At 41.7% G+C, this 24,822-nt stretch overlaps 2 protein-coding genes across 4 annotated transcripts in view; one reads left to right on the top strand and one right to left on the bottom strand.

Annotated features, from left to right (window-relative positions):
- The window catches only part of frmd4bb (FERM domain containing 4Bb), a 37,894-nt gene extending 25,752 nt beyond the window's left edge, over positions 1-12,142 (bottom strand). For both annotated transcript variants that reach the window (XM_079557688.1, XM_079557687.1), the window contains exons 1-2: positions 12,034-12,142; positions 1,853-2,127 (exon numbers count right to left, since the gene is read on the bottom strand). The gene's annotated coding sequence lies outside the window, so the exon portion shown is untranslated. The remainder of the gene's footprint in view (positions 1-1,852; positions 2,128-12,033) is intronic.
- Positions 12,143-20,939: 8,797 nt separating this feature from the next.
- LOC306963932 (microphthalmia-associated transcription factor-like) overlaps positions 20,940-24,822 on the top strand; it is a 31,964-nt gene continuing 28,081 nt past the window's right edge. Inside the window, exon 1 of one of the 2 annotated variants that reach the window (XM_079557706.1) lies at positions 20,940-20,990. In XM_079557706.1, coding sequence (XP_079413832.1) covers positions 20,968-20,990 — 23 coding nt within the window. In that variant the 5' untranslated portion in view covers positions 20,940-20,967. Of the gene's footprint in view, positions 20,991-21,580; positions 21,823-24,822 lie in introns of those variants that run through there. The other variant, XM_079557705.1, reaches the window with a different exon arrangement.

The following is a 24,822-nucleotide window of genomic DNA, read 5'->3' as shown; positions in this document are numbered from 1 at the left end:
ATGTCAGGCCTGTACGACACACACGACTAGAGAAGTGTCTCACCACTGCTGAGAGTAACCGAGAAGTGAATGAATAATGAACTAATGAGCAATTCGAGAGACTTTTTTAGGCTCGCAAAGCACAATGTCCTGTTCTATTTCATACAACATCATCCTCTGACGAACTCCATGTAATGCGTACTCCAGTCACTTGAGAGATCAGTTAACTCAGTCGGATGGTCTCACCAGTCTCCACTCTCATCACCACTTGCCAGCTCACCAATTTTCCTTTTTGGAGCACTTTTGACAAATCACCACAGACTTGGAACAGTAAGAGCAGCAGTTTTGGAAATTCTCCAAGCCACAGTTGTCTAACCTTAACCCTTTTCAAATCTTTGCCACTTTTCCTTTGGCTTTTGAAGGCTAAATATACCCACACCAACAGGTGCCATGAGTTAATCACTCCAATCCACTTCATCTGTCAGAGGTCATAATATTGTGCCTCATCCATCTTTCATTATGCGATTTTACTCTGTTCTGACACCCATGCACGTACTTTAGATTTATACCGCATAGGAATATAAGATTATGCTCCAGGAATAGATCCCTCTCTTTCTCTCTGACTTTTTCAGGGAAGTCTCAGGTGTCAAATGGGAGCATGCCAATTGAGAGCAGTAAAGTCGTCCACAGCTTCTCTCTCACTGACAAACAAGTGTTCTCAAATTGACTTCTGTTTCAGCTCACAGTGATAAACGACATAGGATATCCTTTGCGAAAAATAGGAAGAGCAATCTTTTCGGACCTCGCGTTCGGTGCCGGGTCTGCCGACACAATCCGTAAAACAACATATCCTGTTTACATGAGTTTAAAATACTCTCTTGAATCCTGTGTCTTCTACCGATTTGGAAGTGACATCTTCGGGCACTGACAATGACTTTTCTTCACGGCCTATAGACCGACAAACAATGAAAGTGGGAGTGTGGACATTTTTGTTTGTTCGTTTGTTGCTCAAAGTCCTAACTATCCTTACACATTTCTAACATCCTATTCTTCAGAGGGGTGTTTTTTTTATAATCACGTTCCAAAACTTCGAGGGAGCAGAGAGGAGCTTTACTGTCATGGTAATGCAAACAAAAACAACAACAAGTAGCAGGTTCATAATTCATAAAAATATGAACCTACACAAAGGTTTATTTTCCAACACATGTCTGTTCTTTACAACATTAAAGGACAAATCAAATTGTATTCCATTCATAGGACCTTTCACTAAAGTATAGGCCTATTATCCACATTATATTGTCATAGGCTATTTGTCGAAGCAAAGCCACAAAAGTAGTTTAACACCTGCTAAGCAAAAAGCTGACAGTGCTTGATGTCCGTCATAGGATTTGACACCTCACACATTTTGAGCAAAGTGATGATTCATAAGTGCAATGTTGTAACGACCCACTTCCCAAACGCTAAGTGCCCCTTTAAACACATTACATTTAACAATCAGCCATATTTGAAGCACACAGGACTATTTAAAATCCAATTGGTCATGCATCAACAATTATTAGCCCCATGTTCAATAGTAGCACATGATAATGATAGCTACCATTCATTGAGGCGAGAACAATGAATGAGCTATTGTAGCCTACTGTACATGGGTGGTTTCCTTTCCACCTGACGCGTAAACGGACCTAACATATGTAGATATTGCAATTGAACCCAACACGCCTTCCCGGTTTCGTGGAAAATGGGATGGACACGTCTCAAACCTACGCACTTTTTCCCTCATTACCAATATTAAATAAACCGGCTCCTGTCACCACTTTGTCTGACAGACGCTGCGCTCCCACTTCGCTCCCCATCCCATCCATGCTCGCCTTACCTTGACCTATACTCCCGGCTTTCTATGCGCTGTGGGTGTCTTCCTCCTGCATGCTTCGGTTCGGTGTGTCATGGGAGAGAGTGGCCGACATCTGCGTCCATCCTCCGGTTAAAACGCTCGAGAAACAGCCGCTCTCTCCGTCGCTCCGAGCCAGGCAGGCGGCAGCACACACGGCACGGCACGGCAGCAGCAGCACCACGCCTTCAGCCGCCGGCTATTATGTGAGGCTGCCTCGCTCGCATCCCCACCCTCCTCCCCCGCGTGTGTGTATGTGTCTCTCTCTCTCTCTCATCCAACTGCGGTAAAGTGGCCCGCCACTTCCAAACCCACGGTAAAGTGGCCCACACTTGAAAAGATGTTGCGCCTTTTGCCGGTTACTTACGGTAATAGCAGATTTCCTCGTCGTACAGCTTGCCTTTTCCGTGCAATTTCGCTATGAATAAAGTTGTGATCATCACTCTTTTGTAGCTAATGATGTGTGTTCATTAATTTAGGGAAATAGAGTTGCGCGCACGCGCGCGTTTGTTTGTGTGCGCGCGCGCGGTGGCTAAAACTTCATATTTCTACCACAGTAGTGGTCACGTGACGGCACGGACAGATAACCAGCGTGTATTGAGAATATAGGGAACTATTCATCTTCATTGTCTTTTATTCCCTACTTCATGCAGTTTTATTATCATTATTATTATTATTATTATTATTATTATTATTATTATTATTATTAAAAGATTATAAATATTATAATCATTTTGACAGGGCACCAAGGACGCTCCAAATGGAACAAAATTCAGGTTTTCAAAAATTCTTTAAAAAAAACCTTAAGAGGTTTGCAACTAGTTTCACTGCAGACATGACCTCAGTGCTGCCCTCTATCACCCTGTTGAAACAAAGTCCACTTTTACTGTGGAAATCTGAAGAAAACTGAGGTTGAAATTGGCCAAAATGGAACAAAGAACAGTTTTTCAAAAATTCTTTAAAAAATAACCTTAAGAGGTTTGCAACTAATTTCACTGCAGACATGGCCTCAGTGCTGCCCCCTATCGCCCTGTCAAAACCAAGTCCACTTTTACTGTGGAAATCTGAAGAAAACTGAGATAGAAAAAGGCCAAAATGGAACAAAATTCAGGTTTTCAAAAAATGTTTAAAAAAAATCCTTAAAAGGTTTGCAACTAGTTTCACTGCAGACATGGCCTCAGTGCTGCCCTCTATTGCCCTGCCAAAACCAAGTCCACTTTTACTGTGGAAATTTGAAGAAAACTGAGGTTGAAAAAGGCCAAAATGGAACAAAATTCAGTTTTTCAAAAAATGTTTAAAAAAAATCCTTGAGAGGTTTGCAACTAATTTCACTGCAGACATGGCCTCAGTGCTGCCCTCTATTGCCCTGCCAAAACAAAATCCACCTTTACTGTGGAAATCTGAAGAAAACTGAGGTTGAAAAAGGCCAAAATGGAAAAAAATATATTTTTTTAAAATATATATATAAAAAAAAAACTTAAGAGGTTTGCAACTAGTTTCACTGCAGACATGGCCTCAGTGCTGCCCTCTATCGCCCTGTCAAAACCAAGTCCACTTTTACTGTGGAAATTTGAAGAAAACTGAGGTTGAAAAAGGCCAAAATGGAACAAAATTAAGGTTTTCAAAAAATGTTTAAAAAAAATCCTTAAGAGGTTTGCAACTAGTTTCACTGCAGCCATGGCCTCAGTGCTGCCCCCTATCGCCCTGCCAAAACAAAATCCACTTTTACTGTGGAAATTTGAAGAAAACCTAGGTTAAAAAAGGCCAAAATGGAATAAAATTCAGTTTTTCAAAAAATTTAAAAAAAAAATCCTTGAGAGGTTTGCAACTAATTTCACTGCAGACATGGCCTCAGTGCTGCCCTCTATCACCCTGCCAAAACAAAATCCACTTTTACTGTGGAAATCTGAAGAAAACTGAGGTTGAAAAAGGCCAAAATGGAACAAAATTAAGGTTTTCAAAAAATGTTTAAAAAAAATCCTTGAGAGGTTTGCAACTAATTTCACTGCAGACATGGCCTCAGTGCTGCCCTCTATCACCCTGTTGAAACAAAGTCCACTTTTACTGTGGAAATCTGAAGAAAACTGAGGTTGAAATTGGCCAAAATGGAACAAAATTCAGTTTTTCAAAAAATGTTTAAAAAATATCCTTAAGAGGTTTGCAACTAATTTCACTGCAGCCATGGCCTCAGTGCTGCCCTCTATCGCCCTGCCAAAACCAAGTCCACTTTTACTGTGGAAATCTGAAGAAAACTGAGGTTGAAAAAGGCCAAAATGGAACAAATTTCAGGTTTTCAAAAATGCTTTAAAAGAAATCCTTAAGAGGTTTGCAACTAGTTTCACTGCAGCCATGGCCTCAGTGCTGCCCTCTATCACCCTGTTGAAACAAAGTCCACTTTTACTGTGGAAATCTGAAGAAAACTGAGGTTGAAAAAGGCCAAAATGGAACAAAATTAGGTTTTCAAAAATTCTTTAAAAAAAATCCTTAAGAGGTTTGCAACTAATTTCACTGCAGACATGGCCTCAGTGCTGCCCCCTATCTCCCTGCCAAAACCAAGTCCACTTTTACTGTGGAAATTTGAAGAAAACTTAGGTTAAAAAAGGCCAAAATGGAATAAAATTCAGTTTTTCAAAAAATGTTAAAAAAAAATCCTTGAGAGGTTTGCAACTAATTTCACTGCAGACATGGCCTCAGTGCTGCCCCCTATCTCCCTGCCAAAACCAAGTCCACTTTTACTGTGGAAATTTGAAGAAAACTTAGGTTAAAAAAGGCCAAAATGGAATAAAATTCAGTTTTTCAAAAAATGTTAAAAAAAAATCCTTGAGAGGTTTGCAACTAATTTCACTGCAGCCATGGCCTCAGTGCTGCCCTCTATCACCCTGTTGAAACAAAGTCCACTTTTACTGTGGAAATCTGAAGAAAACTGAGGTTGAAATTGGCCAAAATGGAACAAAATTCAGTTTTTCAAAAAATGTTTAAAAAATATCCTTAAGAGGTTTGCAACTAATTTCACTGCAGCCATGGCCTCAGTGCTTCCCCCTATCTCCCTGCCAAAACCAAGTCCACTTTTACTGTGGAAATCTGAAGAAAAGTGAGGTTGAAAAATGCCAAAATGGAAAAAATGTCAGGTTTTCAAAAATGCTTTAAAAAAAATCCTTAAGAGGTTTGCAACTAGTTTCACTGCAGCCATGGCCTCAGTGCTGCCCTCTATCGCCCTGCCAAAACCAAGTCCACTTTTACTGTGGAAATCTGAAGAAAACTGAGGTTGAAAAAGGCCAAAATGGAACAAAATTCAGTTTTTCAAAAAATGTTTAAAAAAAACCTTGAGAGGTTTGCAACTAATTTCACTGCAGACATGGCCTCAGTGCTGCCCTCTATCACCCTGCCAAAACAAAATCCACTTTTACTGTGGAAATCTGAAGAAAACTGAGGTTGAAAAAGGCCAAAATGGAACAAAATTAAGGTTTTCAAAAAATGTTTAAAAAAAATCCTTGAGAGGTTTGCAACTAATTTCACTGCAGACATGGCCTCAGTGCTGCCCTCTATCACCCTGTTGAAACAAAGTCCACTTTTACTGTGGAAATCTGAAGAAAACTGAGGTTGAAATTGGCCAAAATGGAACAAAATTCAGTTTTTCAAAAAATGTTTAAAAAATATCCTTAAGAGGTTTGCAACTAATTTCACTGCAGCCATGGCCTCAGTGCTGCCCTCTATCGCCCTGCCAAAACCAAGTCCACTTTTACTGTGGAAATCTGAAGAAAACTGAGGTTGAAAAAGGCCAAAATGGAACAAATTTCAGGTTTTCAAAAATGCTTTAAAAAAAATCCTTAAGAGGTTTGCAACTAGTTTCACTGCAGCCATGGCCTCAGTGCTGCCCTCTATCACCCTGTTGAAACAAAGTCCACTTTTACTGTGGAAATCTGAAGAAAACTGAGGTTGAAAAAGGCCAAAATGGAACAAAATTAGGTTTTCAAAAATTCTTTAAAAAAAATCCTTAAGAGGTTTGCAACTAATTTCACTGCAGACATGGCCTCAGTGCTGCCCTCTATCTCCCTGCCAAAACCAAGTCCACTTTTACTGTGGAAATTTGAAGAAAACTTAGGTTAAAAAAGGCCAAAATGGAATAAAATTCAGTTTTTCAAAAAATGTTTAAAGAAAATCCTTGAGAGGTTTGCAACTAATTTCACTGCAGCCATGGCCTCAGTGCTGCCCTCTATCGCCCTGCCAAAACCAAGTCCACTTTTACTGTGGAAATCTGAAGAAAACTGAGGTTGAAAAAGGCCAAAATGGAACAAATTTCAGGTTTTCAAAAATGCTTTAAAAAAAATCCTTAAGAGGTTTGCAACTAGTTTCACTGCAGCCATGGCCTCAGTGCTGCCCTCTATCACCCTGTTGAAACAAAGTCCACTTTTACTGTGGAAATCTGAAGAAAACTGAGGTTGAAAAATGCCAAAATGGAACAAATTTCAGGTTTTCAAAAATGCTTTAAAAAAAAATCCTTAAGAGGTTTGCAACTAGTTTCACTGCAGCCATGGCCTCAGTGCTGCCCTCTATCACCCTGTTAAAACCAAGTCCACTTTTACTGTGGAAATCTGAAGAAAACTGAGGTTGAAATTGGCCAAAATGGAACAAAATTCAGTTTTTCAAAAAATGTTTAAAAAAAATCCTTGAGAGGTTTGCAACTAGTTTCACTGCAGACATGGCCTCAGTGCTGCCCTCTATCACCCTGCCAAAACATAATCCACTTTTACTGTGGAAATCTGAAGAAAACTGAGGTTGAAAAAGGCCAAAATGGAACAAAATTAAGGTTTTCAAAAAATGTTTAAAAAAAATCTCTTGAGAGGTTTGCAACTAATTTCACTGCAGACATGGCCTCAGTGCTGCCCTCTATCACCCTGTTGAAACAAAGTCCACTTTTACTGTGGAAATCTGAAGAAAACTGAGGTAGAAATAGGCCAAAATGGAACAAAGAACAGTTTTTCAAAAATTCTTTAAAACAAATCCTTAAGAGGTTTGCAACTAATTTCACTGCAGCCATGACCTCAGTGCTGCCCTCTATTGCCCTGCCAAAAAAAATCCACTTTTACTGTGGAAATCTGAAGAAAACCAAATTAATCTAAATACTCCCACATTATCCCACTCCTACCCTCCCTCCACTGGCTCCCAGTCCATCCATCCATTTTCTTCCACTTTTCCGTTTCCAGGTCGTGATCACATTGCACCAGCCCCCTATGGCCTCCTGCAGGAATGGGTCCACGGAAGGACGGCCTCATGATTCAAACCGGCCTGTTGGTCTCTCATAAGGGGCTCCCAGTCCGCTTTTGTGTTTTTTTTTTTAAATTTGGACATTTGTTTTTGAGATGTCGCCCAGCATGGCGCAGCCGGGGCCCCACCCTGGAGCCAGACCTGGGGTTGGGGTCCGAACGCGAGCGTCTGGTGGCCGAGCCTCTGCCCACGGGGCCCAGCCCGGGCACAGCCCCAAGGGACGACATGGGCCCGCCCTCCTGTGGACCCACCACCCACAGAGGGATCCGTAGGTTTCGGGTGCAGAGAGGACTGCGTGGCAGTCAGAGGCAGGTGCCTCGACGACCTGGTCCGCCTGCGCAGCTTCTGGCGTTCGGGACATGGAACGTCACTTCACTCCTGGAGAGAGGCTGGACTCTCCATTTTTCTGGTTGCCCGCAGGGAGAGGCGGCGGGCTGGGGTGGGTTTGCGCATAGCCCCCCAGCTCAGCCGTCACGTGTTGGAGTTCACCCCGGTGAACGAGAGGGTCGCATCCCTAGGCCTTCGGGTTGGGGACAGGTCTCTCACCGGTGTCTCGGCCTACGGGCCCAACATCGGTGCAGAGTACCCGGCCTTCTTGGAGTCCCTGGGAGGAGTACGAGATGGTGCTCCGACTGGGGACTCCATTGTTCTACTGGGGGACTTCAACGTCCACGTGGGTAACGACAGTGAGACCTGGATGGGAGTGATTGGGAGGAACGGCCTCCCCGATCTGAACCCGAGTGGTGTTCTGTTCCGCTGGCGGGGGAGGAAGCCCGTCAGACCTGGCAGGCCCAAACGTGTTGTGAGGGTCTGCTGGGAACACCTGGCGGATCCCTCTGTCAGTGGGGTCTTCAACTCTCACCCAGATTCCGAAGGAGGCTGGGGACATGGAGTCCGAGTGGACCATGTTCTCCTCCTCCTTTGTCGATGCGGCTGCTCGTAGATGTGGCCGTAATGTCTCTGGTGCCTGTCGTGGCGGCAATCCCCGAACCTGGTGGTGGCGCCCGGAAGTAAGGGATGCCGTCAAGCTGAAGAAGGAGTCCTACCTGGCCTTGTTGGCTTGTGGGACTCCGGAGGCAGCTGAGAGGTACCGGCAGGCCAAGCGTGCTGCAGCTCGGGCGGTTCGGGGAGGCCATGGAGGAGGACTATCGGTCGGCCTCGAAGAGATTCTGGCAAACCATCCGGTGCCTCAGGAGGGGGAAGCAGTGCTTCACCAACACTGTTTACAGTACGGGTGGGTGGCTGCTGCCCTCGACTGGGGATGTCGTGGGGCGGGGGTAGGAGTACTTTGAGGATCTCCTCAATCCCACCGTCACGTCTTCCGATGAGGAAGCAGAGGCTGGGGACTCGGAGGTGGGGTCGCCCATCACCCAAGCTGAAGTCACCGGGGTGGTGAGAAAGCTCCTCGGTGGCTCCGGGGGTGGATGAGATGGAGAGATGACCTTAAGTCTCTGGATGTTGTAGGACTGTCTTGGCTGACACGTCTCTGCAGCATCGCGTGGCGGTCGGGGAGAGTGCCCCTGGATTGGCAGACCGGGGTGGTGGTCCCTCTCTTTAAAAAGGGGGATCGGAGGGTGTGCTCCAAATACAGAGGGATCACACTCCTCAGCCTCCCCGGTAAGGTCTACTCCAGGGTGCTGGAGAGGAGGATCCGGCCGATAGTTGAACCTTGGATCCAGGAGGAACAATGCGGTTTTCGTCCTGGTCGTGGCACACTGGACCAGCTCCATACCCTTCATCGAGTGCTCGAGGGTTCGTGGGAGTACGACCAACCAATCCACATGTGTTTTGTGGATCTGGAGAAAGCGTTCGACCGTGTCCCTCGTGGTGCCCTGTGGGGGGTGCTCCGGGAGTATGGGGTCCGGGGCCCTCTGCTAAGGGCGGTCCGTTCCCTGTATGACCGCAGCAGGAGCTTGGTTCGTATTGCCGGCAGTAAGTCAGACCTGTTCCCAGTGCGTGTTGGTCTCCGCCAGGGCTGCCCTTTGTCACCGATTATGTTCACTACCTTTATTGACAGAATTTCAAGGCGCAGCCAGGGCCCGGAGGGTGTCCGGTTTGGGAACCTCAGGATCTCATCTCTGCTGTTTGCAGACGATGATGTTCTGATGGCTTCAACAAATCAGGACCTTCAGCTGCCCTGGGGCGGTTTGCAGCTGAGTGTGTAGCGGCCGGGATGAGGATCAGCACCTCCAAATCTGAGGCCATGGTTCTCCACCAGAAAAAGCGGAGGAGCTCGGAGTAGAGTCGCTGCTCCTTCACGTCGAAAGAAGCCAGCTGAGGTGGCTAGGGCATCTGTTCCAGATGCCTCCTGGCCGCCTCCCGCGGGAGGTGTTCCAGGCATGTCTTATTAGGACAAGGCCTCGTGGAAGGCCTAGGGCACGCTGGCGGGACTATGTCTCCAAGCTGGCCTGGTGTCGCCTCGGGGTCAGAACAGCTGGAGGAGGCGTGTGTGGATTGCGACTTCTGGGCATCTCTGCTGAGACTGCTGCCCCCGCGACCCGCCCCCCCCGGACAAAGCGGAAGAAAATGGATGGATGGCATTTGGTTTTTAAGTCTCTTCATGGACATGCTCCTCACCATCTGTCTTAGTTTCTGGACGTCTACCATCCAAGCAGAGCTCCTCATATGGTATTCGATGTCCCCAAGTATATAAGCAGTAGGGGGATTGTGCTTTTAGTGTGGCAGTACCAAAACTGTGAACCTCACTCCCAGTCAAACTGTGAGTCATCACTGACTTGCTGTTGTTTAAGTGTAGACTAAAGGCCTTTTGTGGCAATTATGACCATGTTTGAACTCCATGTTTTGAACTTGATAGGGGCCAGCACTGAGGCCATGACTGCAGTGAAAGATCTTGCACAGCTTCTTTTAATATTTTTTAATATGATGCCAAATTTGTCATTTTATGTCCATTATGACCATGTTTGAACTTAATTTACTCCCAATTTCTGCAGTAAAAGTGGCTGGTCTGTTGCAGGTGGGTAGGGGGCAGCACTGAGGCCATGGCTGCAGTGAAACTAGTTGCAAACCTCTCAAGGATTTTTTTTAAACATTTTTTGAAAAACTGTTTTTTTTTTCCATTTTGGCCTTTTTCAACCTGTTTTCTTAAAATTCCACAGTAAAAGTGGATTTTGTTTTTACAGGGCGATAGGGGGCAGCACTGAGGCCATGTCTGCAGTGAAATTAGTTGCAAACCTCTTAAGGATATTTTTTAAACATTTTTTGAAAAACTGAATTTTGTTCCATTTTGGCCAATTTCAACCTCAGTTTTCTTCAGATTTCCACAGTAAAAGTGGACTTTGTTTCAACAGGGTGATAGAGGGCAGCACTGAGGCCATGTCTGCAGTGAAATTAGTTGCAAACCTCTCAAGGATTTTTTTTAAACATTTTTTGAAAACCTTAATTTTGTTCCATTTTGGCCTTTTTCAACCTCAGTTTTCTTCAGATTTCCACAGTAAAAGTGGATTTTGTTTTGGCAGGGAGATAGGGGGCAGCACTGAGGCCATGTCTGCAGTGAAATTAGTTGCAAACCTCTTAAGTTTTTTTTTTTTTTATATATATATATTTTTAAAAATGATTTTTTTCCATTTTGGCCTTTTTCAACCTCAGTTTTCTTCAGATTTCCACAGTAAAGGTGGATTTTGTTTTGGCAGGGCAATAGAGGGCAGCACTGAGGCCATGTCTGCAGTGAAATTAGTTGCAAACCTCTCAAGGATTTTTTTTAAACATTTTTTGAAAACCTTAATTTTGTTCCATTTTGGCCTTTTTCAACCTCAGTTTTCTTCAGATTTCCACAGTAAAAGTGGACTTGGTTTTGGCAGGGCGATAGAGGGCAGCACTGAGGCCATGGCTGCAGTGAAATTAGTTGCAAACCTCTTAAGGATATTTTTTAAACATTTTTTGAAAAACTGAATTTTGTTCCATTTTGGCCAATTTCAACCTCAGTTTTCTTCAGATTTCCACAGTAAAAGTGGACTTTGTTTCAACAGGGTGATAGAGGGCAGCACTGAGGCCATGTCTGCAGTGAAATTAGTTGCAAACCTCTTAAGGATATTTTTTAAACATTTTTTGAAAAACTGAATTTTGTTCCATTTTGGCCTTTTTCAACCTCAGTTTTCTTCAGATTTCCACAGTAAAGGTGGATTTTGTTTTGGCAGGGCAATAGAGGGCAGCACTGAGGCCATGTCTGCAGTGAAACTAGTTGCAAACCTCTCAAGGATTTTTTTTAAACATTTTTTGAAAAACTGAATTTTATTCCATTTTGGCCTTTTTTAACCTAAGTTTTCTTCAAATTTCCACAGTACAAGTGGACTTGGTTTTGGCAGGGAGATAGGGGGCAGCACTGAGGCCATGTCTGCAGTGAAACTAGTTGCAAACCTCTTAAGGTTTTTTTTAAAGAATTTTTGAAAACCTGAATTTTGTTCCATTTGGAGCGTCCTTGGTGCCCTGTCAAAATGATTATAATATTTATAATCTTTTAATAATAATAATAATAATAATAATAATAATAATAATAATAATAATAATGATAATAAAACTGCATGAAGTAGGGAATAAAAGAAAATGAAGATGAATAGTTCCCTATATTCTCAATACACGCTGGTCATCTGTCCGTGCCGTCACGTGACCACTACTGTGGTAGAAATATGAAGTTTTAGCCACCGCGCGCGCGCACACAAACAAACGCGCGCGTGCGCGCAACTCTATTTCCCTAAATTAATGAACACACATCATTAGCTACAAAAGAGTGATGATCACAACTTTATTCATAGCGAAATTGCACGGAAAAGGCAAGCTGTACGACGAGGAAATCTGCTATTACCGTAAGTAACCGGCAAAAGGCGCAACATCTTTTCACGTGTGGGCCACTTTACCGTGGGTCTGGAAGTGGCGGGCCACTTTACCGCAGTCTCATCCAGCAGCTGCCACCACCGGCTTCACCGCTGAACTGAGCACACAGAGGAGCGTCCAGAACAATCGGGGGGCTGTGGCCATGTGCGCAATTGCCACGAGTTCTGCATGTTGTGTAGCCTACTTTTACGCGGCCAGTTATGCATATATGCAAATTAAGTCATAGCAGATCACCATAGTAATCGTATTTAAAAACATTGCTGATTCTGTGAAAGGTACAATAGGCAATATGGGCTAGCCACTGTTTTTGTTCTATCTATCTATCTGTCTGTCTGTCTGTCTGTCTGTCTGTCTGTCTGTCTGTCTGTCTGTCTGTCTGTCTGTCTACGGATCTATCTATTTATCTCTCTACGTATCTATGTATCTATCTATCTATCTACGTATCTATGTATCTATCTATCTATCTATCTCTCTGTCTGTCTGTCTGTCTGTCTGTCTATCTATCTATCTCTCTATCTCTCTTTCTGTCTGTCTGTCTATCTATCTATCTGTCTACGGATCTCTGTATCTATCTATGTATGTATGTAACTATCTATCTATCTATCTATCTATCTATCTACGGATCTATCTATTTATCTGTCTACGTATCTATGTATCTATCTATCTCTCTGTCTGTCTGTCTGTCTATCTATCTATCTATCTATCTATCTATCTATCTATCTATCTATCTATCTATCTATCTATCTACGTATCGCTGTATCTATCTATCTGTCGGTCTTCATATCTATTTATCTGTCTACGTATCTCTGTATCTATCTATCTCTCTATCTCTATCTATCTATCTATCTATCTATCTATCTGTCTACGTATCGCTGTATCTATCTATCTGTCGGTCTACGTATCTATTTATCTGTCTACGTATCTCTGTATCTCTGTATCTATGTATCTATCTATCTATCTATCTATCTACAGTATCTATCTATGTATCTATCTATCTACGTATCTATCTATCTATCTATCTATCTGTCTATCTATCTATCTGTCTGTCTATCTATCTATCTATCTATCTATCTATCTATCTATCTATCTATCTATCTGTCTGTCTGTCTGTCTATCTATCTATCTATCTGTCTGTCTGTCTGTCTGTCTGTCTGTCTGTCTGTCTATCTATCTATCTATCTATCTATCTATCTATCAACGGATCTATCTATCTACAGTATCTATCTATGTATCTATCAATCTATCTATCTATCTATCTATCTGTCTATCTATCTGTCTGTCTATCTACGGATCTATCTATCAATGGATCTATCTATCTATCTATCTACGCATGGATCTATCTATCTATCTATCTATGCATGTATCTATCTATCTATCTATCTATCTATCTATCAATTTATTATTTATTTTGACTGTCACTTAATATTTTACATTTCTGAGTTGCCTCTCATAAACCGATTTTATGGAAACACAGACTTTCTTTAAAGGGCATGGATTTGCATAAATAATGCTCACTCATCAAACCCATTGACTTAGATATAATCAGGGCTGTCACTTGTTAGTAAATCTGTCTCATGACAAATCTCCTGCACTGCAGCTGTCACTTTCGATAAGAGTAAAAATCGATGGCCGTGGTTATATGTTGAAGTCGCAATACCCTCCCAAAAGTCAACATTTTTTCCAATTTAAACTATGGTTCACTGACAATGATAATAAATAGGACTCTGTTTCTGTTCTGATTCTGTGGTGTCGGGACCCACATGACAAACGGACAAAATGTGTCTTTCAGCACAAATCATTAAAACTCATTCAGTAAAAACGCATCACCATTAAAGAATAACACATCAAAAAGAACAACATAAAAGTACAGTGTGGGCGCTATTTAGGACAGTGACTGCAGATTAATGATTTCTTGTAGATGTTTTAATGGGCCAGTGGGGTTCTGCATCTTCTGCCTGATGACAGCAGAGAGGAGTGATGCAGAGGGTGGGTGAGCATTAAATAATCAATCAGTCAATCAAAGTTCATTTGTGTAGCACTTTACAACAACACCAGGAAGACCAAAGTGCTACACAGGAAAATACAGTAAAAACAAATAAAAAAACACAAAATGATCCTAGACATAATTCAGTGCGTTCTAAGTATTAAAAGCCAGTTTGAACAGTCTTTAATCTGTACAATGAGCCAGAAAAGCTGATATTATGATAAAAACAACCACATTACAGTCATTTTAACAGACTCAAGTAGTGATTCTATCCTTGTTCTGTACATACATATCAAAAGTAATGTGAAAGGCCACTGAAAATGGTTCTCATAGATCCACCCACTGCTGGACAACGTTTTAGATTTTGGTGCATTACTCATTTTTATTTTTTGCCTTGTATGAGTGAAAATATAATAATAATAATAATTTGTTCTATATGTTGTCAAGACTTTATAACTAAATATCTCAGAACTTTACTCAGAACACAGACCTTATAATTCTAGGATGATTCGAGGATGAAATTCAAGCATTTTTTTTTTGTCCTTATATATTTGAAAGATGTCAACCTCTTAACCCCCACCAGAACCGAGCACATTTTCTCCAGTTTTGGAGAAGCTTAGGCTTAAAAATAGCAACAAAAATTAGATTAAAACGATAATGAAAATGAAACAAAAGAGCGACAAAAACAAGACAAAAAAGCCATGAATAAGTAAAATGTGTGTTGAAAACGCAACATAAAAGCAATGGGAAAAAAAATAACACGGCAACAATGCAAGGACAAAGATCGGTCTAGATGAGTTTTGTAGGTATTAGCTTTCAAATGAGGCACTACATGGACCTATAAGCTGTAACCTTTTAGATTTGGCTAAAGCTTAACTGGAGAAAATACACTTGGTTAAGGCTGGGGTTAAGTGATTAAAAAGAAAAAAACATGAGTATTGTATTGTGGGAATAGTAATACTGCAGTTGTAGTAGCAGTAGATGAGATAAAAATGCTTTAAGTTTTAATTTTTTAAATTAGGTCCTTTTTTGCGATGAGCAACTCGATGCCACACAAAGCCACCATCACACTGTTTGTAACATATTGAAGTATAGTAATTGTACAGTTAAGTACAGAGACAAAAAGCTAAGTAAAAATAATTATGTAAATGCTTGTTGAGACTGTGTTGAGTATGAATGTCTGTGTCTCACAATGTTCCCAAAGAATATGCCCAGTTAATTTAAATACCACTCTGGCAGCTATTATTACACTGCTGCCAGGCCCGCCATTAGGTCCAAGTGACTTCACACATTAGTGACCTTCTCCGGCACGGCAGATCCAGCACTGGGAAGTAAATTGTTGGTGTTGGTTTCACACTCTGTGATATTCCTCCCCTGTGGTGTGACTACAGCTCTAAAATATTCATTACAGGATTTTACTGTTACTCATGCGTTCATTGTTCGGGGGGAAAATAGGCACAGCAGACATGTACACAGATCCAATTCAATATGAAGTCTGTCACACGACCAATTTTAGTTCAATTTTGGATCTGTTTTACACTTATTTGAGACATTGTTTTCTGGCTTACTGCGCTGGCTATGACTTTGTATATGTCTGCGTGCATTTTTACAAAACATTTGAGAAAGGGGAAACATTTGGGGGGAAATAAATAACATCAGTGTGAAATGTGAAATATTTGTGCTTCAGTGGGCCATGGGATGTAGCCCCTGTGGTGCTGGGCAAATAATCAAGTTTGCAATCGCAAACCCAACTTTGGTCAATCTCAAACATTGTCATGGGACTTTAAAATCGTTGTTTTCAGCCATTTCTTTGGCTGAAACAGCGCCTAGTTTTGGAGATTGGATCAGACAATGGTCCATGAATCAGCATTCAATTGAAAATAAAGATCATTTTGTATATGAGACAATTATCATTATTATTATTATTATTTTGCCGTATTGCTTAGCTGATTAGCCCTAATGTTTAGCTAATTTTAGCTATAGGGCTTTATTGGACAGTGAAATGGTGCAAAGAACTGGGAGAGACATTTAGAAATTCCGTCATGTGCAGCAGCCTTTACCATTGGCTGCACAATTACAAGCTCATTTTTTAAAACACATAGTACCAATTGTTGACTTGGTCGGGGCCCAAGTGTGGCTTGCAAACCTCCATCCATCCATCCATCCATCCATCCATCCATCCATCCATCCATCCATCCATCCATCCTTTTCCTTCCACTTTTCCGTTGCCGGGTTGTGGGGGCAGCTGTTGGAGCCCAAATCACATTGCACCTGCCCCTTATGGCTCCTCCTGCAGGTGGTTGGTCCACTGAAGGACACCCTCAAGATTCTAACCGGGCCTGTTGGTCTCTCATAAGGGGTTTCTGAACCGCTCTTTGTCTGACCCGTCACTTAGGACCTGTTTGCCCTGGGAGATCCTACCAGGGGCACGAAGCCCTAACAACAGAGCTCCCAGGATCATTCGGGTGCTCAAACCCCTCCACCACGTTTAGGTGGCGGTTCCAGGACAGGGGCTTGCGAATCAAAACAAAATATTTTTACAGAAATTTATTATTTTTATTTTTGTTATTATTTCTATTTGGACTGCAGCTTCTCCTGATGGATTGAATAGGTCAGAAAGCTACACCAGTTGAGAACCATTACACCTATTCATATTAAGTATTGGCCTATGTTGTATTAAAAAGAAAATGAGAACATTGACCTGAAATGCCTCACAGAGGAAGGACCCTGCTACTGTATCAAGTGTTGGCCAATCAGCACACACTTCCCCCACCCCCTTTCCCCTGGATTTCTGACATCAGACATGAATAAGTGTCTCATTAAGATCCCCCAAAACCATCTGTGCGCGTATGGGCTCCTCCCGGACTGGATACGGGGAGTGTAAACAAAAGACCTGCTGCCCTCATTGACCTAATTAGGAGATTAATTTCTATTCAAATGAGCCTATACGACGACTAGAAAGGGTCAAGGGACATGTGCACGTTACATGTTGCAAAATTGCATGTTTCAGACTGTTTTACATCAGCTTCAGGTCAGTGTTGGATGAGGTTTTGCAAGTATTTGGTTTTAATGGACTGTTGCACTGAAACAGGTTAAAAAAAATGCAGGGGATGTCACAGCAGAGCAACCTCAGGGCAGCAGGAGTCAAATAATACTACCCTGTCATTATTTGTTTTGACAGTCAGTCTGGAACGATAAGGGTTTTGTTGAGAATGATTCTCAAGGGGTTCCCCGACGTTTTCAGGTCACAACCCCCAAAATAACCATGCAAACATATCAGGGCCTCCACTATTGAAAGAAATTGCCACATTCACTTTTTTTTATCTGACGTTTCACAAATACTGTTCTGTATAACATATTCTTGTGTTTAAATATATGTACTTTAAAATACATCCTTTTTGCATTATAATTACCTTGTGTGGGAACTGCTTTAAACCAGGGGTTCCCAAAGTGGGGTCGGGAATCCCTGGGCGGTCGCAGGACACTGAGATGAGAGTCATGAGATGAATTCAACACAATACAGAACATTAAAGGTGCAGTATGGAACTTTTATGCAGGAAAAAAAAAAGTCATGTGTGAGTATTTGACCTTGCAGTGACCCAGTGGCTGTATGAGTGGTCCGCATGGCGCCTTTACTTTCAATCACGGTGGTCTCTACAACGCTCCAGGATCAATTGTTTTGTAGGTTTTCTGGTGAGAGGATCCATCACCTTCCAAACAATTGATCCTGAAGCGTCTTAGAGACCACCATAATCGAAAGAAAAGGCGCCACGATGACCACTCGTGCAGCCACTGGGTCACTGCAAGGTCAAGTACTCACAAATATCAACTTTTTTTTTTTTTTGCATGAAAAGTTGCATAATGCACCTTTTTTTCCCCCTTGAAATGTTGTTTTGCACCTGGAATTACTACATTTTAAAGTTGGGGTCACAGACCGAAAAGAGAACCCTTGCTCTAAACTTGCCTTACCTTCGAGAAAAGTGATCAAAACTCAAAACCTCTTAACACCCGCCTTAACCAAGTGCATATTCTCTCTGATCTTCGTATCAGCTTTACCCAAATCTAAAAATAAAAATAAAAAAATTACCACCTTGTGTTTTAGTTGCATCTTTGCCACATTTTCATTGCCTTTAGTCACTTTTTTGTTGCTCTTTTGTAGCGTTTTCATCCTTGTTTTCGTCTCATTTTTGAGGATATTTTGACACTCTTTTTCAAGAAGCTTTTAGATTTGGGTAAAGCCAAACTGGAGAAAATGCGCTTGGTTAAGCCAGGAGGTAAGAGGTTAATAGATCCTAAAAACCTAAATTGTTCGCCTAATAGTACACTATACGAGAAGTGTGTTGAAGTGAAGATTGACAGAAATCATTTCCAAATAAATAAGACGGGGAAATCATTTCAGATAGAGCTTGTAGGCCCTAAGTGAATCTTGGCATTTATTATATGGTGATGAAAAGTTAATACTTTCCTTGTGTCAACAACTGGAACTTGGTGGCACATTCCTCTCATGCTCCATTGGCCAATACCGCATTTGAGCGCACTGACTGTTAGCACTTTTCCTGATTTATATGAAGTTTTTTTTTTTTTTAAATATGACGATCTATCACCACAATGTAAATTACAACACACTTTATAACGACATGTTGACATACTTGTGGCAAAGGAAAGTTCATTTACACTTCCATGCAGTAATAACCACATGGAAGCATCATCAAATCAGCAGTGGTTTGATTTAACAATCTATGAATATGCCAGGGCTGTTTAAAATGCAGTATTGTGTAAAGCCACTCTCAGCTGGAGGCTATGTAATCAGTGCCCTTCTCACAACAACAGCACTCACTAATGCATATCGTCTGCTCCCCTGCACTGAATGTAAAGTCCACTGACACCTAATTTGTTTTAATATTTGCAAACATTGAAGGCAGTGGTTCTCAAACTATAGCCTACTGTTTGAAAAAAACAAAAAAACAAAACAAATTGGCTTTTACGGGACTCAACAAGGTCTAAAAGGGGCTTATACAAGATCAAATTAAGTGCGATCAGGTCTGAACAGTGCTCCAACAAGGTAGGGCTGGTTCACAAAACTGCTTACACAGGTAGGCTTAATTGACTGGCTTATTTCTGTGTCTTTGTATATATGAGTGCCACGCTATATCAATTGTGTGTGCTGATAGGCCAATATCGACACCCTCCACAATGGTGGCGTGTTGGTTTTTGACCGATTTCGAGCAAAAGCCTAGCGATTCTTTAACTTATCAATTGTCCGTGAGAGTTAATACTACGCTGACAGAAAAGGCGAAGGAGGAGAGGGACATTGTACATCCAATTACACAATGGAAGCATTTTCACTCAATCTTGGCTGTAAATATTGTTTAAGAGGTGCTAGCCCACAGTCAGCTTTGCCTGTTAGCCTGTTAGCTTCTTCTTTGTGATTCCATTAGTGTGTATTGGTGGCTCTGGTCCGGTGGCAGTCAAGTTGCAATTGTGCTTTTCTGGCCAGAGACACCAGGGGTGAAAGACCCCCCAGTCATCCCATTAGCCCTTATATTACCTCAGAGGGATTAGTATTGCTTTAACCTCTTACCCCCCCACCTTAACCAAGCGCATTTTCTCCAGTTCGGCTGTACCGAAATCTTAAAGCTTCTCGACTGTAGCTTACAGCCTATACGCCAGACCTACAAAAACTGATCGTAACCTTTCTGGGTAACACTTTATTTTACACTACCCTTGATACATTGTGCCTGCCACAGTTAGTACAATGTAATGTTCTATATAACAATGTGTAACAACATGTACCTATGTGTTACATTGGAATAATATGTATTAGTACTTTGGAGGTAAAGATAGACCCAAACTCTAACCCTAACCTTAAGCCCTAACCCGTCTTATGTCTCATTACATTATGTACCTCCAAACTATAAATACACATTATTCCATTGTGTATAAACTACACAGTTACAAGTTATTACATATTGTTACAGAGCAGATTACATTGTATTAAACTTTGGTCAATGTATCAAGGTAGTGTAAAATAATGTGTTTTTGTGGTGTTTTTGTCTCTTTTTTGTCTGGTTTTCGTAGTTTTGCTGGTCTTGTTTTCTCAGGGTTTTTTTTTCGTATTTTTGTTGCTTCCATCATCTCTTTTTTCCTTGCATTTTGAGGGGTTTTCTGTCATGTTTTTGCCTCTTTAGTCGCTTTTTTAATTGTGTTATTGATGCTTTTCTGGCACACACTTTTTTTCCCCTCATCCTCCGTCGCAGTTTTGACACTTTGTTTAAGAAACCTTTAGATTTGGGTAATGCCAAACTGGAGAAAATGCGCTCTGTTAAGGCGGGGTTAAGAGGTTATATTACATCTGCTTGTCTTGCTCTTGGCACTCGACATGAATGTGTCGTCAGCTGATTGTGGCTTATGGAAAATGAGGCAGGGAGCTCACTCAGTATGACCAGTCTTGTCTCAATCCAAACTCAACTTCATCTTATAGCCTAATTTTTAAACATAAAGAAATACCAGAAACGCACTCACTTGAAGAAGCCTGTTAAATAGTTGCGTACTCGCACCATAGTTTGAGAACCACTGATTTAAGATAAGAGAAAGGCTCTATTGCTGCCACATTGGATAGTTTCACTAGTCACACACTAGAGCAGAGTAAGAATCTGTTAAAGTTGTTATGACTGAGGGTTTAGCTTTAACAATTCCAAGTATTTGCATCTCCTTTGCATGAGGCGCCAAACACTGACTGGAACCAGTTGAGCAGGATGAAGCGAATGCAAATGTTTGACTTGGAGACTTGACTCATATTTGCATCCAGTAATGAAAAGTACCCCTGCTGCTACGATTTCTGAACTTCAGCTCTTTGACGCTACACTGCCCTCGTGTGGTGAACCCAAGCAAAAGAAACTGTGCAAGAAGGGTTGCTGTAAAATGAGAGGGGAGGAGGAGGAGGGAGACGCCGAGCTGTCAAGAGGAGGACAGCCTGCGCGCACCGGGACGGGATGGCAAACGAATGAGGCTCAGCGGCGCATGCAGGTTTGGTGATTGTTTCTCAATGAATCTATGATAAACTTTATGCTGAGAGTTTAGTGTTGATACTATGAAGGCAGGGGGGTTAGTAATTGACAATGTCACGTTGTTATGGGCATTTGAACAAAGAGTATGAAGTAGCGTGTGTGTTTACTGTGGATGGCATCTTTAGGATTTTGCGCTTTTGCTGATTCAAGGTCAAGATCTTACTTTACTGAAAGACTGCATTTGTCTAGTTACTACAATAATAATAGCTATAATAATTTAGAATGCATATGAATCAGTGTTGGTTAATTGGCCTATAACATAATTTTAGGATTGTCATGAGTGTAACTAGTGATAATAACATATTCGTATATGAATAATTCACTTCAATAATCCAAAACGTAGCTGCATAGCGAGTCTCCCACAATTTAGCCTCTCTGTATTCAGTTTACACTTTATAACGCTTTCTTCCAAAATAAGGCATCGTACAACCCCAGGATGTGGCAACCAATAAAGTGCGTGCTGTGCTGACAGTGGCTTGCCCCGATGCACCATGGTAGATGTAGTGCGCTCTGACGCAGCGAGCCCTCGGTCGCGCTGTTTGCGCTGCCGTTGAGAACTACACAACTCCGGGTCTTGTACAGAGAGGGTTTGCGTTTACAGTGGTTGGTACCGAGTGAACTCCCGCGGCACACACATTGTGTGTTTTATTTTCTGTTGTTTTACCAAAGTTGACATCGTCAAGTATGCAGTCCGAATCTGGAATAGTTCCTGACTTTGAGGGCACGGAGGATGAGTTCCAAGAGGAACCTAAAACCTATTACGAACTGAAAAGTCAGCCGCTGAAAAACAGGTCAGTAACGTTGTTTGGCTCGGGACAGTTATTTCCCATGCTCTAGCGGTTTTGGTGTTTAGGTGATAATGAGGCGGGACGTGTTTGTGAGAAGTGTGCGCGCGCGCTGGTGAACTGATGTCCCGGCTGACTATCCGCGCTCTGCCCCGGCTCGGACAAGCATAAAAACTCCTCTGTCATTTCTGCAGGGAACTTATGCAACTCTTAAGGGTGTTGTCTTGTGCACATCAGCTCCGTGTGGAAGTGGGGACGCGACTCGGAGTCTGCCAGTGCCATCTGTAATTTCTGCTTCGCAACCTGGCCAAGTGTGATATACAGCTCTGTCTGTTTACATTGCGCATAGGTAGATTGTTCCAACACACACTATCCGACTGACCACATACCCGGCAGTGACTACTTGCTTGGAATTTGTAGGATAGTGGTTCTCAAACTGTGGTACGCGTACCAACGGTGGCACGCGAGCTTCTGAAAGTGGTTATTAGGAGTCTTTTGCAATAATGTCCTTAAAACTTCCTGATTTAGGCCTGTCTTAATTTAGGTTGTTGTATTTTGAGAGCCTTCTATTTTCTGATATAGAAGAATAAGCCTGTAGCCTATAGATTCATACCTTTACCAGAGTGCATAAAGACTAAACAATACTTGCCTTTTAGACGCTAATTGATTTTTGCACTGACTTGTTCCAGGACTATTCTCAGATGTGACACTGTCGGCCTCTCCACACTCCACAGACAACATAATGAGCTCACTCCCGAATCCACCTTTGACCTTCTTGCTGCAACAACACAATACGAGACCCCTGATATGTGTAATAATACTCACAACTGTAACCCAAACATCTGCCCGCTCTCTACAAGGGCTTGAGATTCTGGAAGTGAAAAATAGATTTTGTTTAGCCCACACTTGTTTTTAGTTTCAATTCTTTTCAAGCCTTTCTTATATTTCTTCATTTAGGTAAACCCGGTGACTTATTGTTATCTCTGTATGATGAAACTGGATATACGTATAAAGGAGGCAAGCCTCACACCCATTTCCACAGTATGTATGGTCATTCAGGTTGTCAAATTGTTACTGGCGTTACTGTAAGAGTGTGGTTTTCGCCTCGTCATTACATTTGTCTTCACTGATTGGGAGGACATGACATTGTTGTTTTAGCTCACCGCTCTATTTGCTCACACTTGTGGACACGTCTCCCTGTGGCTCTGGCCCGTAGAGCTGTAGTCAGTTTCATTTCTGTCTGAAACGGATCAGTTTCTGGAGGGGAACTGCCATCTCGAGACAACAGCCCTAACCTTTAACCCAATTCAGCATTTTTAAACCAATTGCTTCAATCTTTTCATTACGCAAATGTCATTACACTGTTATGCATCCTCACTGAATGTGGGCAGTGTTGTCTCCCAGCTTCCACTGCTTAGTCATTGTAATGGATGACAAGACCCGCTATTATTTTATTTTAATACTGCTCTAATCTGTTCGTACAGTCATTGTGTCTTAAAGTTTTTCAATTGCGATTAGATTTCATTTTAGGTTTAAACGCAGAGAAGCGGCACAACATACGCATCACTTCAAATCCCTGAAGTCTTCCATCCAACTGAGATTTACATCACCCGAAAACAAAAATGCATTGTAAGATTGAAGGAATTTCCCAATTTAGTTCCACTTTAGTTTTGGTCCTGATTAAAATATGATTCAAGGCTTGTTTGGACATGTTTTGGAAATGGTTTAACTTTAGTCCAAGACTGTTACTGAATATGTTTTTTTCACTCATCGTGTACAAATCCTTTTCAGAACAAGGGCAGTCAAAATTTGTTGATATCATTAATGATACTTGGTTTTCAATACTGATACCTGAACAATACTTTTTTTTCCAAACTTGTACTAACACATTTGTCATATAGAACCATAAAACAGAACAATAATGTTTCTTTTACATTTGTATCATTCATTTGAGGTGAAAAAAACAAGTAACTTCCTTTAATGCTGTCCCTGGACCCAACAGGCATCAAAACCTGGTCTCTAAAGATATAATATGTTGTTTCGGTACTTTTGATTGTATTTTTTCAGTACCAGTAGTACCTAAACATTTGTTCTGATGCCATAGTGGTATCGTGTAATGGTATCCAGCCATTTTCAGAATATGTGAACTACAGGTTTATCAGCTTTAAACATAGAAAGACCTTATTTTGTTGAATATTGTACTGCTTAATTGTAAATCTTTGCGATTTTGCTGATTGCAACTATTTAAATTGAGATTTTGATTGAGTGTGATGAATTGTGCAGCCCTCACTGGTGATTTGAGAGGCTGTTGCCATGGATTCACAGCCATGTTTCAGATTTTAGCCTCAGGGCAGGTGGGGCAACAGATATGGAGTGAATGAGTATATGCAGATGACCCAGCATGTTAGTCGTTTTCGCAATCTAATCACAAATACCCCTTCTAACTAAATAACCTTAAATAACTTCTTCGCCTGTGATGTAGGAACTTAGTTTTCTTGCTGTTCCAGATTCGCATGACAGTTCGGGCTGAGACAGCGTGCCAGACTTTTTTGTGCCAGATATAGACGTGAGGCAGGCGGCAAACTAGTCTGCTATGCAGTGTAAATAAGCTGCATAAATTTAGCAGCGCATGTGTTAAAACAAGAAGAATTGGAGAGGCAGTTTTGGATGCAGCACGACAGAGGCGTCAAGTAACTTTTTTTTAGGTATTGCATAATTTGATGTCATGTAAGAGGAACTAAAAAGGTGTATCAAATTATGCGCGTTACTGCATTTACTTGATGTCCAATGAGATTCTCAGAGCGTTGCATCTGTCACTGAAAGACACTAAATGACAGAAACAGCTGTTGAGGCTGAATTAAAAGACAGCCTGTTTTGCACATTTGCTGTTTCATGAGTTTATTTTTTGTTTTTGAGGTAAAAGGAAAGTTGTCCTCTGATTCTTTGCTGGGAGGCTTACTGTTGGAGGCTGTTTTAGCATATTTGTCAGATTGAGAGGAGAACATA

The sequence above is a fragment of the Gobius niger genome (genome assembly GCF_951799975.1).
Source record: "Gobius niger genome assembly, chromosome: 6".
Taxonomy (NCBI): domain Eukaryota; kingdom Metazoa; phylum Chordata; class Actinopteri; order Gobiiformes; family Gobiidae; genus Gobius; species Gobius niger.
Note: the sequence above shows the minus strand (reverse complement) of the source record. Positions and strands in the feature narration are given on the sequence as shown.